At 39.2% G+C, this 14718-nt stretch overlaps 1 protein-coding gene across 5 annotated transcripts in view; it reads left to right on the top strand.

Annotated features, from left to right (window-relative positions):
• CCNY (cyclin Y) overlaps window positions 1-14718 on the top strand; it is a 331491-nt gene that overhangs the window by 303308 nt on the left and 13465 nt on the right. For all 5 annotated transcript variants that reach the window (XM_086714585.1, XM_086714584.1, XM_086714583.1 and 2 more), the window contains one exon: window positions 12359-12525. In XM_086714585.1, coding sequence (XP_086570711.1) covers window positions 12359-12525 — 167 coding nt within the window. The remainder of the gene's footprint in view (window positions 1-12358; window positions 12526-14718) is intronic.

Here is a 14718-nt window from a genome sequence, read left to right as displayed (position 1 = left end):
CCCATATATCTCACACCCAGTTTATTACATCTATAATATTATATAACATCCAGAAACATTATTATTGGCTTAATATTTGTATGATATTTTGTTCCAGTTAAGGAACTGATACTGAAACATTAACTAAAGTTCGTGCTTTATTCAGATTTCCTTAGTTTTTACCCATTGTCCCTTTTCTTTTCCAGGATCTCATCCAGAATACCACAGTACATTCAGTTGTCATGTCTCCTTAGGCTCCTCTTGTCTGTAATTATTTCTGAGATTTTCCTTGTTCTTTTTTTTTTAAGTTTTTATTTTAATTTTATTTTATTTAAAATTTAGTTTAAATTTTATTAAATTTTAATAAATTAAAATTTATTTTAATTTAATTAATTTATAGTATTATAGTAGTTTCAGGTGTACAATATAGTGATTCAGCAATTCCATACATCATTAAGTGCTCATCATGGTAGGTGCACTCCTTAATCCCCATCACCTGTTTCACCCAGCACCCCTCCTCTGTGGGAACCATCAGTTTGTTCTCTATAATTAAGAGTCTGTTTCTTGGTTTGTCTCTCTCTTTTTTCCCTTTGCTCATTTGTTTTGTTTCTTAAATTCCACATATGAGTGGAATCATATGGTATTTGTCTTTTTCTGACTGACTTATTTTGCTTAGCATTATACTCTCAGGCTCCATCCATGTTATTGCAAAGGGCAAGATTTCATTCTTTTTTATGGCTGAATAATATCTCATTGTATACACACATATACATGCAATATATATATATATATATATACATGCAATACACATATATATATGCCGTGTATATATATATATACATACATATATATATATATATATATATATATATATATACACACACACATACACACACACACACACACACACACACACCCCACATCATCTTTATTCATTCATCAATCAAGGGGCACTAGGCTGCTTCCATAATTTGGCTATTGTAAATAATGCTGCAGTAAAGTTTGGGGTGCATGTATCTCTTTGAATTAGTGTTTTGTATGCTTTGGGTATGCAGTAGTGTGATGGCAGGATCATAGGGCATTTCTATTTTTAACACTTTGAGGAACCTCTATACTGTTTTCCACATCGGCTGCACCAGTTTGCATTCCCACCAACAAGTGCATGAGTGTTCCTTTTTGTCTACATCCTTGCCAACACCTGTTGATTCCGGTATTGTTGATTTCAGCTATTCTGACAGGTTTAAGTTGGTACCTCAATGCGGCTTTGATTTGCATTTCCCTGATGGTAGGTGATGATGAGCATCTTTTCATGTATCTATTGGCCATCTGTATGTCTTTTTTGGAGAAATGTCTGTTCATGTCTTCTCTCCATTTTTTGATTGGAGTATTTGGTTTTGGGTTTGAAGTTTTTCTAAGTTCTTTATATATTTTTGATACTAACCCTTTATCAAATATGCCACTTGCAAATATTTTCTCCCATTGTGTAGGGTGCCTTTTAGTTTTGTTGATAGTTTCCTTTACTGTGTGGAAGCTTTTTATTTTGATGTAGTCCCAAGAGTTTATTTTTGGTTTTGTTTTCCTTGCCTCAGGAGGCATATCTTAAAAAAAAAAAAAAAAAAAAGAATTGCTATGCCTGATGTGAAAGAAGTTACTGTCTGTGTTCTCTTGTAAGATTTTTATGGTTTTAGGTCTTTAATACATTTTGAGTTTATTTTTGTGTATAGTGTAAGAAAGTGGCCCTGTTTCATTCTTTTGCATGTGGTTATCCAGTTTCCCAACACCATTTATTGGAGAGACTGTCTTTTTCCCACTGCATATTCTTTCCTGCTTTGTTGAAGATTAATTGACCATATAATTGTAGGTTTATTACTGGGTCTTCTGTTCCGTTGATCTATGTGTCTTTGTGTGTGTGTGTGTGTGTGTGTGTGTGTGTGTGTGTGTGTGTGCCAGTGCCATGCTGTTTTGATTAGTACAGCTTTGTAATATAACTTGGAGTCTAGAATTGTGATGCCTCCACCTTTACTCTTCTTTTCCACGATTGCTTTGGCTATTTGGGGTCTTCTGTGTTTCCATACAAATTTTAGGATTGTTTGTTCTAGTTCTGTGAAAAATGCTGTTGATATTTTGATAGGGACTGCATTAAATATGTAAATTACTTTGGATAGTATAGACATGTAACAATATTTGTTCTTGCAACCATGAGCATGGAATGTCTTCCCATTTCTTTGTGTCGTCTTCAGTTTCTTTCATTTCTTCAGTTTCTTTATAGTTTTCAGAGTAGGGGTGTTTTACCTCTTTGGGTAGGTTTATTCCTGAGTATCTTACTATTTTTGGTGCAGTTGTAAATGGGATTTTTAATTTCTCTTTCTGCTGGTTCCTTCTTGGTATGTAGAAATACAATACAAATTTCTGTACTTTGATTTTGTACCCTGTGGCTTTACTGAATTTGTTTATCAGTTCTAGCAGTTTTTTGGTGGAGTCTTTGAGGTTTTCTGTATATAGATAGTATCATGTCATCTGCAAATAGTGTAAGTTTTACTTCTTCCTTACCGATTTGGATGCCTTTTATTTCTTTTTGTTGTCTGATTGCTGTGGCTAGGACTTCTAGTACTATGTAGAATAAACATGAGAATGATGTTCTTGTTTTGTACCTGACCTTAGGGGAAAAGCTGAGGGTGATGTTAGCCGCAGGTTTTTCATATATGGTCTTCGTTATGTTGAGGTTTGTTGAGGGTTTTTAATCATGACTTGAAATGGTCATTTAAGTTTTATCCTTCCTTTTACTAATGTAATGTGTCACATTGATTGATGTGCAAATATTGAACTACCCTTGCTTCCCAGGAATAAATATCACTTGATTGTGGTGAGTGATTTTTTTAGTGTATTGTTGGATTTAGTTTGCTGATATTTTGTTAAGGAGTCTATGTTCATCTGTGTTCATCAGAGATACTGGCCTGTAGTTCTTTTTGTGTGTGTTGTCTGTATCTAGTTTTGGTAATCAGAGTAATGTTGGTCTCATAGAATTAATTTGGAATCTTTCCTTTTTCTTCTTCTTCTTCTTCTTCTTCTTCTTCTTCTTCTTCTTCTTCTTTGTGGGGGGTGGGGAATAGTTCAAGAAGAATAGATATTAACTCTTCTTTAAATGTTTGATAGAATTCACCTGTGAAGCCATCTGGTCCTGAACTTTTGTTTCTTGGGAGTTTTTTGATTACTGATTCAGTTTCATTGCTAATAATTGGTCTGTTCAAATTTTCTACTTCTTTCTGTTTCAGTTTCGGGAGGTTATACATTTCTAGGAATTTATCCATTTCTTCTACATTGTCCAGTTTGTTAGCTTTATAATATTTCATAGTATTCTCTTATAATTCTTTATATTTTTGTGGTGTTGGTTATTGTTTCTCCTTTTTCATTTCTGAATATGAGTCTTTCTCACTGTTTTTTTTTTGGGGGGGGGCGCATCTGGCTAAAGGTATATCAATTTTGTTGATCTTTTCAAAGAACCAGTTCCTAGGTTCATTGATCTGTTCTGTTGTTTTTTAGTGTCTATTGCATTTATTTCTACTCTAATCTTTATTATTTGGTTCTTCGTATTGTTTTGGGGTTTTATTTGTACGTGTTTTTCTAGTTCCTTTAGGTGTAAATTTAGGTTGTTTATTTGAGGGTTTTCTTGTTACTTGAGGTAGGTTTGTATTGCTATAAACTTCCCTCTTAGAACAACTTTTGCTGCATCCCAGATATTTTGGATCATTGTATTTTCAAATTCATTTATCTTCATGTATTTTTTTTATTTCCTCTTTGATTTCTTGGTTGACCCATTCATTGTCTAGTAACCTGTTTTAACTTCTGTTCTTTCCAGAACATTTCTTGTCGTTGATTTCTAATTTCATAATGCTGTGGTTAGAAAAGATGCTCTTAATGGTGCGGAGCCTGCTTCAGATCCTTTGTCTCCTTCTCTCTCTGCCCCTCCCCTGCTCATGCTCTCTCTCTCTCAAAAATACACATTAGGAAAAAAAAAAGATGCATGTATGACTTTGATCTCTTTTAATTTGTTGAGACTTGTTTTGTGGCCTCATGTATGATCTATTCAGGAGAATGTTCCATGTGCACTTGAATGTGTATTCTGCTGTTTTAGGATGGAATATTCTGAATATATCTGTTAGATTCATCTGGTCCAATATTGCATTTAAAGCTAGTTTCCATGTTGATTTTTTGTTTAGATGATTTACCAATTGCTGTGAGTGGGGTATTAAAATCCTCTATTGTTATTACTGTTGATTACTTCCTTTATGTTTGTTATTAGCTGCTTTATGTGTTTGGGTTCTCCCATGTATGGTCCGTAAATATTAACAATTGTTATATTTTCTTGTTGGGTTTTTTCCCTTTATAAATGTGTCCTCTTTTGTTTTTTGTTACCACCTTTGTTTTAAATTCCATTTTGTCCTATGTAAGTATTTCTACCTTGGCTTTCTTTTCACTCTATTTGCATGATAAGTACTTTTCCATCCCTTTACTTTCAATCTGCATATGTTGTTAGGTCTGACTTGTTTCTTGTAGGTTTCTTGTAGACAGTATATAGATGGGTCTTGGTTTTTCATCCATTCTGTCACCCTGTGTCTTTGGATTGGAGTGTGTAGGCCATTTGCATTCAAAGTAATTACTGAAAGTTACATACTTACTGCCATTACTTGTTTTATGGTTGTTTTTGTGGTTCTTCTCTGTTCCTTTCTTCTCTTACTCTCTTTGCTCATAATTTATCGGCTTTCTTTTGTGATATGGATTTCTTTTGTGTGTTGGATTCCTTTCTCTATTTTTTGCATGTCTATTACCAGTTTTTGATTTATGGTTACCATTAGATTTGTATATAACATCTTCTGCATATAGCAGTCTGTATGAAGTTGATCATCACTTAAGTTTGAACCCATTCTTTACTTTCCCTGTTATATTTTAGGTATATGGTGTCATACTTTACATCCTTTTGTGAATCCCTTGATTGATTTTTATAAATATACTTAATTTACTGCTTTTTGTGCTGCCATTTTTTAATTTAATTTAATTTAATTTTTATTATTATTTTTTTTTTTTTACTTTTGCTTATGGTCTTTCTTTTCCATTCAAAACAATCCCCTTAGTCCCCTTTAACATTTCTTGGAGGGCTGGTTTAGTGGTCATGAATTCCTTTAACTTCTGTTTGTCTGGGAAACTCATTATCTCTCCCTCTGTACTGAATGATAGTCTTGCTGGATGGAGTATTCTTGGCTGCAGGTTGTTTCCTTTCAGCACTTTGATTATATCATGCCACTCCCTTGTGGCCTGCAGAATTTCTGCTAAAAAGTCTACTGATAGCCTAATGGGGTTTCCCTATATGTAGTAGTCTTTGTTCTCTTGTTGCTTTTCACATTCTCTCTTTATTACTAATTTTTGCCATTTTAATTACTGTGTGTCTTGGTCTAGATCTCTGAGTTGATTTTGCTGAGGGCTCTCTATGCCTCCTGGATCTGGATTTCTGTTTCCGTCCCCAGATTCAAGAAGTTTTCAGCTATTATTTCTTCAAATAAATTTTCTGCCCTCTTTTTCTCTCTCTTCTCTTTCTGGGATCTTTATAATGCAGTGTTATTATGCTTGATGTTGTCACTGAATTCCCCATACCTATTTTCATTTTTTTGTTATTTTTTTCTCTCCTGTTCAGCTTGATTACTTTCCATTACTCTGTCCTCTTGTTGCTCATCAGTTCTACTTTCTCTAGTCTACTATTTGTTCCATCTTGTGTATTTTCAATTTCAGTTACTGAGTTTTTCATTTCTGATTGGGTTTTTTTTTTTTATGTTTTCTGTCTCTTTGTTGAGGGTTTCACTGAAGTCCTGCATGCTTTTCTGAAGTCCAGTGAATATCTTTATGACCATTATTTTCAATTTTCTATCATGCTTATTATCTGTTTTCTTTGGGTCTCTTGATGTGATTTTGTCCTGGTCTTTCATTTGGGACGTATTCTTCTGTCTCCTCATTTTGTCTCTCTGTGTCTGTTTCTTTGTATTAGGAAAGTACATCTACATTTCCTGCTGTTGAAAATAGTGGCCTTTTGAAGAAGAGGTCCTGTAGTGCCCTGAAGTGCAATGTCCTCTGTCACCAGAATCTGGCGCTTCAGGGGTATCTCCCATGTGTGTTTTGTGTGCCCTGCTGTTGTGGCTAAGCCGCTTTTGCCTTCAGTCTAGTTGTCTACAATGGCTCTCTTTGCCTGTTTTGGGAAGGCTTAGTCCCTGTGTTGTTAGTGCGCTAGTCTGGGACTGCCTTGGGCTTGAGTTGAGTCAGACTAAACATTTGCCAGAGATGTAGTAGCACCGAACAGCAGCGGGCTTTCCCTGTTTTGTTGCCAGAGACATTTTCATTGGTGGAGGGGGGGAACCTGCAGTCATACCAGATGTCTGCCCTCAGCCCACTCCTGGGGCCACAGTTGAACTGGTATGTGTGACTATCTTCCCTGTTCCTGGGTCAGCAGTCACTTTGGGGTTGTGCTAGTCCTGGTTGGGGCTCTTTGCATACTGCCAGACCTCATTAGAGAGGACAAGACGTCAGGAGAACACAGGTGCAGACAACCATTGTTAGCAAGGTTTTTGCTGGTCCTCTAAGGTAGGGGACCTAAGCCTCGGGGACTGAGGCCTGCCAGGTTGGAGAGGGTAGATTTGCAGAAGCACCTGGGCTCAGGACATGCAGTATTAGCAAGGTTTGCTTGGGTCTGTTGTGGGAGGACATCTGGAGCAGAGGCCTGGCTGGAGGTGGCATGTCCGCAGGAGAATCTGGAAGTGTGGGGCACACCGTGAGCAAGTTAGGTGGAGAATGTTTGCACTGTGTGGTTCCAGCAGGTGTCCATGTGTTTATGCTGGGGAGCACAGGAGGGAAATGCCCCCCTCCCTCAGCTCCTTTGTTCCTGGAGAAGTCTCCCAAGGATCTCTGCCCTCCGGACATGCTTGAGGTTAGTAAACAAATCTTCCACCCCTATGCCCCAGGCATTTTTCAGACTGCAATTATTATGCTGTTATTTTCCATGGGGCTGTTTACTGTGCTGTTTAAAGGGCAGAGACTCGGTTTCCTTTCACTCCCCTGCTCTCCCAGAGCTGAACCCACTGATTTTGAAGGTGGTGTTAAACCCCACTGATTGTAAGAACTTGCAAAGTTCAGCCCCTCTTGTTTTCAAAGCCCAGTGTTATTGGGGTTTGTCTTCCCCTGTGAGTTCCGCCTGCAAGCTCCCTGGTGTGAGGTTCTGTTTCTCTCCCCTCTCTATGCCCACGTGCCCCTCCCTCCTGGGGACAGTCCTACAAGTCCATTTGGCTCCCAACCACATCTCTGCCCTTGCTATCCTCTTGATGTGTCCTCTTGTCTACATTTAGCTGTTGAGAGTTTGGTCTGCCAGTCTTCAGGTTGTTTTCTGGGTTATTTATGCTGATGTGGGTGTTAACCTAGTTGTATCCATGGGAGGAGGTTAGCTTAGGGTCCTCCTACCCCATCTTCCTTGGGAGTTCTAGATTAACTCTTTAAAATAGGATTGGAATAATTCCAGTATCATCAAGATTTTTGGTATTTATGTATTTGTATTTGCTTTGTATTCCTCCCCCATGCCTTTGAACAGTTTTGTTGTGTGTGATCAACTGAATACTCTGTAACTCTAATTGCTCACTAACCTATATTTTCTAGAGACTCCTTAGGATAGTCCTCATGAATTTAAATCTGAAAATTTAATTGAGCAAGAATGTCCTATTAGCAATGAATAGTCTAGGAATATTGTTTAGGAAAAATCAATTATTATTTTACTTGGCAGAGAATTAAAATACCCAGCTGGGAGTTTAGTAAAGAAATTGCAACTGACCCTTGAATATGGCCTTACTGACAAGTTCTGCTAAATTACATGCTATTAAGTGGAGCTTATTATGAATGCCTCATCTCCTAACATAACAACCTGCTTCCCTTGGTAATGGAGTGTATTGTAATATCTAATTCCTTTAGTTAGACCTAATGGAAGATCAGACATGGAATGATATTTTTTAGGTTCTTTTTTAGCATTAAATTTATTTTTGGACAATTTGTATTTCAACGAAGTTCCTTTTTTTTATCCCCTAAATTTTTATTTAAATTCTAGTTAGTTAACATATAGTTAGCATATATTGGTTCCAGGAGTAGAATTTAGTGATTCATCACTTACATATTAACACCCAGTGCTCATCAATAACAAGTGCCCTCCCTTTTTTTTTTTTAAAGTTTGTTTTTGAGAGAGCACAAGTGGGGGAGGGGCAGAGAGAGAGAGGAAGACAGAATCCGAAGCAGGCTGCAGGCTCTGAGCTGACAAGTGCCCTCTTTAATAACTATCATGCATTTCAGCCCACCCCCTCACCTCCCTCCATCAACCCTCAATTTGTTTTCTATTGTTAAGAGTCTCTTATGGTTTGCTTCCTTCTCTTTTTTTTCCCACTTCCCCTATGTTCATCTGTTTTGTTTCTTAAATTCCACATATAGGTGAAACCCTATGGTATTTGTCTTCCTCTGACTTATTTTGCTTAGCATAATACCCTCTAGTTGTATCCAGGTTGTTGCAAATGGCAAAATTTCATTCTTTTTGATGGCTGAGTAGTAGATTGTATATACAGACCACATCTTTATTCATTCATCAGTCAACAGACATTTGGGCTCTGGGGTGCATGTACCCCTTTCAATCTGTATTTTTGTATCCTTTGGGTAAATACCTAGTAGTGGAGTTGCTGGGTTGTAGGGTAGTTCTATTTTTAAGTTTTTGAGGAACCTCCATACTGTTTTCCAGAGTGGCTATAGCAGTTTGCATTCCCACCAGCAATGTAACAGGGTTCCCCTTTCTCCTTAGCATTAAATATTATCTTAAATATCATCTAGCATACTTATTAATGTCTACCAACTATGGTATAAAGTAAGTAAGAAGAAAATTGAGTGGCCACCCATTTGCACTGAGCTAGTGAGAATCTGTTTCAGTGGGGGAGCTAGGAGACATTTGCTTACTTTATCTGTGGACAGGAGTAGAGTCTTAGGGTGTAGGGTGAATGTTGTTTCACAACCTCCTTTTTCTCATGCTTTAAAAATCTGGAAGCTTAGTTAGGTCCAGTCTTAGTTTTCTGCTCTTAGTTCACTTTTATTACACATTTTATGATTCTACTTTTTAATTCTTTTAAGTATAGTTGACACACTATGTTACATTCGTGTCAGGTGTACAACATAGTGATTTGACAAGTTTATACATTATGCTATGCCCACTGCAAGTGTAGCTCCTCTTGATGGAAGATGAAAAGAGTTAGTTGTCAGCCTTAAAATACACAATCTGGGGTCCCAAGGACAGACAGAATCTGGCTGAAATTCTGCTTGACCTTGCCTCGATCTTTACCTGAAGAATTAATTTTCACACAAATAAAAGTCACGATCTAAACATTAGCTCACTCATTTTGTTCATTTAATATAATCAATGCCATTAAAAACTAAAATCTTCAAAAATTGAAAAGATCATTGAGCTCTATTCAATCACCTACTTGTTTTCACCAGTAGTTGTCACAGCGAAATGCTATGTCATGCTACTGTTCAGTGAGAGAGATTTGGAAGCTCCCACAAAGGTCCATAGGATGCAGTTAGAATGCCATGTTTTGTGACTTCCTGGGGCTTACTTGAAAGCCTTTTTGACTTTCTGCACTTGGCACAGCAGAGTGGACCCTGTCTCCCTGGGGCTGTGTCCTCTGAACTTCCTTGTTCACCACTGCACCTCTCTTACAAACCAAGCACTCAGTTTTACCTTTAAGTCCACTCTGCCTTCATAAATGCAGTTCCCTTTCTTGTGATTATTTTCTTCCCTAAATCTCCTACACTAAAATGTGCCCTCCTGTTGCTTTATTCCAGAGCCAAAGCTCTTCTGTAGATGCTATTCCTTATTTGTTCTGCAGGATGATGTGTCTGTTAAGCAAGCAGCCTGAGGTCACACCCTGTCCGAGCATTGTGCTAGATGCTGGGCACACAGTGGGAATGAGATGCAGTCCTTGTCCTCTGGGAATTTGTGGCTTACTAGGTGGAGAGACTGGTGAGGCAACTACATATGCTATACTGAGAAAAACACAGCAATGGGAGTGAATGGGAGGGTCACCCAAACTAATTTGGGGTAAGTCAAAGTAGACTTGACTTGTAATGGTTTCCTATTTTATTACTTTCAGTACATTTAGGACTGGACTTCTTCTTAACAGTTTATTGGCTATTTTGTCTTTGGGATTTGAAATATGTTAGTAATTTCGTCTCATGATTTTGTCTTTTAGTATAGTGCCCCTCATCTGGTCTGAGGAATACCTGGTATCTGAGATGACCCATAAGAATCTAGGTTTTTAAGATTTAAAGAATTATTTTTTCATTAATAAAGCACTAAAGACAGAACAGTAACCTTTCTAAAGCAAAAGAACCATTGTTCATCTATTTACTCATTCAGCAAACATTTGAGTGCCAGCCACCACCCCATCTTGGCAAAAGCCCTATTTCAGTGGAAGAGAAAACATTCTGAACCCTCCTCCAAACTTCCCAGACAATTGACCAGTACAAACTGGCAAAAGAAGCCATGACTTCTGCTGCTTTGGAGGAAGCATATGACTCTCCTCTGCCTGTGATTTAGGGATCAAGAGAACCACGGGAGACTCTGTGGAGGAGCTGCGAGCTGATGGTCTGACTTTTCTTGATCGGCCTGGAGTTTTGCTTCCATTAAGGATCATTTCTTCCTCTTTCCCTCCCTTCTTCTCTTTCTCCCCACTCCTTCTCTCGCCCTCTTTCCCTCTCTCTCCCTATTCTCCCTCCTGTTTCACCCCTTCGCCTCCCTTGCTCCTCTCCACCCACACAGGCACTGCCTGAAGTGTTTTCACATCTTTAATTTTATTTTTCACTGTGAAAGGGACCACTTCCGTTTCTTTCTTTGACACCTGTGTAATATTGTAAGCCTAATTCAGCACTTAGAAACACCTAGGTTTGCTTTGTAGCTTCTTCTTCAAAGTATACACGTCTTAAGCACAGAACATTGTAGATTTTACTTCTTCGCTGCTCCTTCACCCTCTCTCCAGATGTTAAAACAGGAGGGGCTCTTAAGGCTCTGACCTGGCCCTTTTTTTCCCTCTCTCCTAAGCTGTATCCCCAGGTCATCGTATCCATGCTTAATTCTGTTTTGTGTGTCACAGACACTCGCATTTCTTTCTTTTTTTTTTTTTTTAATTTTTTTTTCAACGTTTATTTATTTTTGGGACAGAGAGAGACAGAGCATGAACGGGGGAGGGGCAGAGAGCGAGGGAGACACAGAATCGGAAACAGGCTCCAGGCTCTGAGCCATCAGCCCAGAGCCTGACGCGGGGCTCGAACTCACGGACCGCGAGATCGTGACCTGGCTGAAGTCGGACGCTTAACCGACTGCGCCACCCAGGCGCCCCGACACTCGCATTTCTTATCTGAATGCTGTTTCCTTTGAACTTTACAAAGGCGAGCACACTTCCTGCATGGATGGCTCCTCTGGGGTGTCTCAGACATAAAACGTCCACCTGTAACTGCCTTTCCCCCACGAGGGCTCCCCATCTCAGGAAGCCTCGGAGTCTCCTACAGCAGCCCCACCTTCTTGGTTATTGGGGTCACTGGACTCGGGGATAGGACTGTCGGCTCCACTGCCATGTCCCCAGTGAAAAAAGCCAGAACAAAAAGACAAGTATTGAATGATTCCTAGAGTGGTCAGATTCATGGAGACAAAATAGAATAGTGGTTGCCAAAGGCTGGGGGGAGGGGGAACAGGGAGTTGTTTGGTAGGTAGAGTTTTAATTTAGGATGGTGAAAAAGCTCTGGAAATACAGATGGCTGGTGATTTTACAACAGTGTGAATGTACTTAGTGCTACAGTACTGTACACTTAAAAATGGTTAAGTGGTAAATTTTATGTATATTTTAGCACAATAATAAAAAATAGGTTTATCAACATTGTATTTAGATCTACACTTGCCTCAAAATAAAAAGTTTACATATAGAAACATAAGTTTGTTCCCTTTACATTGTTCGTTGAAATTTATATTGTTTTTGTTGAATTTGTATTGATATCATAGCTGATAGAGTAAGAAATTAACCTGTGGTACCTGGAATTTGCTCCTACCTTAGAGTCTTTTAAGATACAGCTACATCCACACTGTTCAATTACAGCATGTGTCTGTTTTACATTAGACTAGCTGAGCTCTTTGACTCTTTAAAAATAGGTATGATCAGATGATAAATTTGTTTAAAGGCTGGTGAAACGGAGTCTGTTTTAGAATTTATGTGTGCTAGCAGGTAGGACAAAACAGCTCAAGTCCTTTACTTCTGGCATTTTCATGTCTTCCCAGGTATACCTTGAAAGACTTTTAACATACGCAGAGATAGACATCTGTCCGGCCAACTGGAAGCGGATTGTTCTAGGGGCGATCCTTTTGGCCTCCAAGGTTTGGGATGACCAGGCTGTGTGGAATGTGGATTACTGCCAGATCCTGAAAGACATTACGGTGGAGGACATGTGAGTGTGTGTATTGGGGTTGGGGAGTGAGGCACAGTTTGGGTAGGAACCACATCCCTTCTGAATAGTCTGTATGGTATGGAGTGAATGAATTTGACTAAATGTCTCTTGTGAGTGGGCACAACAAGGACACACTTGTGGAATATTACATGCAAAAACCTGTACTCCACTTCATTGGGGATCATGAGCAGGCACTGGTTACACTTTTTGATTTTGTAAAACTAATTTCTGAAACTGTATTTATATTCTAGGCAAACATTCCTTTACCTTAATTTTAGAAGGTGTAGACTAGGGCGCTTAGGTCGACTTCGACTCAGGTCATGATCTCATGGCTCATGAGTTTGAGCCCTACGTTGAGCTTCTGCTATCAGTGTAGAGCCTGCTTTGGATAGTCTGTCTCCCTCTCTGCCCCTCCCCCACCCTCTCAAAAATAAAATTTAAAATAATAAAATAAATAAATAAGACAGGTGTTGACTAATGTCGTAAGCAGTCTGTGATGGATTTTGTTCTGGCTCTGTATCTCACTGCAGACCAATAACAGTGCTCCATACCAACAGCCTAACCCAAAAAGCAGAACAGCTAAAATACTATCTGTTTCTGTTTAGTTTCAGAGAGAATTTGCAAGTTCAGTTGCTTAAAATCAGCATTTTGTTCATGAGCCCTTTCATGTGTCTCATCTGGGCTGCATTTCTCCTCCAGCTGGTCTCAGAGCCCCAGCTCAGCAAAGTGTCACAAGCTTTGAGGGTGGGGGGCATCCACTCCCGCAGCTCTCAGGGCAGCGTTAGGATTTCCCAGATGATTCAGTCCATAGATTGAGGTGAGGATTGTTAACAGGAGACCTGCAGGCCTATAATCTGGGATTTCTGGGATCTGGGAATACAGGAAATAGATTTAAAGCCTCTTAGAGGAGAAAGGAGCTGTTCTGTAAAACAATCAGGATGAACTGTTTATAGTTCCTTATGGTTTTTAGGCATTTCTGACACTCTTCTTGCTGAAAGTCTTCTCATGTTCGTTCAGCTTCCTTGAGAAAGCTTTAGGCTGGAGGAGGTTCCCAGCTGTGTCATTCTACCTCCATTCCCTAGACCCAATAATCCTGGAGGTGCGGAACCCTCACGGTTCCATTGTGGGGGTGTCATGTGGACATATCACCACCTAGCGCCCTTCTTGCCTCTGGTTACTGATTTGATGGCACCTCATTTTTGTGGTACCCTGTGAAGCACACTTGTTTATATTCGTAGGTCTTTTGTTGCAGAGCTTATTTCTGCTATAGACCTAAAAACTCCTTCCTGTGTCTCTAATTCTTTTATAAAAAGTAAGAAAAGTCTAAATAAGTTTTTGATAGTAAGGAAAATTAGTCTTGATTATATTTCAATGTGTAAACAGCTACTAAAATAATTGTTATTCAGACCACAAAGGAGGGTGCAAGGTGGTAAGAAGTGCTGACTTGTTTCCTTTATTGGGAGTTACTCTCTCAACTTCTTGACATCATTTGACACTGGATTATGTGCTGCGGGAATGACATCATGGTTGTCATTTTCTTGTTTGTGCTGATGATGTATGTATAAGGGAGGAAAAACTTTCCCTTCTTCCCTTGTTAGGTTGTTTGGTCTGATAATTAAATTGATGTAAGACAAATAAACAGGAGAAAAACACATTCCATTTTGCACATATGGGAGCCCCATAAAAATATGGGACTCACAGGCAGTCAGGCAAGTGAGACTTGTATGCCATCCTGAGCTAAGGAATAGGATAAGGGCCTAGGGCCTCAATGGGGAGGAGGGCAGTTCACAGGAAGATAAAAAGAGCAGATGCTTGGTAATCACATGTTTGCCCTGCCATGGCTATGCAGGCTTTTCCTTCCAGGACAGTGAGCCTCAGTAAGGGCTGGTGGTGGCCTGCCTTTCTCTCCCAGAGCAGAGGAGTGGGAAAGGAGGAGCCAAAAGGAGAACCCACACACTTGGTGTGTTCTTGGGGAAGTCACTTTAAAGAATGAGAAATGAAAGATACAGGTCTAGAAATCTGTTCCCTAATGCAGTTGTATTTTTAGGCGTACTCGGAACGCTTTGTGTGTTGTAAGGGAGCACATACGCCAGCATGAAGACCAGCGCTCCTCCGAGCGCTGCAACAGATACCCAGTGTTATGGGCCGAATTGTGTTCTGTCAAAATCCTGTGTTGAAGTTAACCCCCAGGAC

The sequence above is a fragment of the Puma concolor genome, chromosome B4 (assembly GCF_028749965.1).
Source record: "Puma concolor isolate L17-30 chromosome B4, mPumCon1.1.hap2, whole genome shotgun sequence".
NCBI lineage: Eukaryota > Metazoa > Chordata > Mammalia > Carnivora > Felidae > Puma > Puma concolor.
Note: the sequence above shows the minus strand (reverse complement) of the source record. Positions and strands in the feature narration are given on the sequence as shown.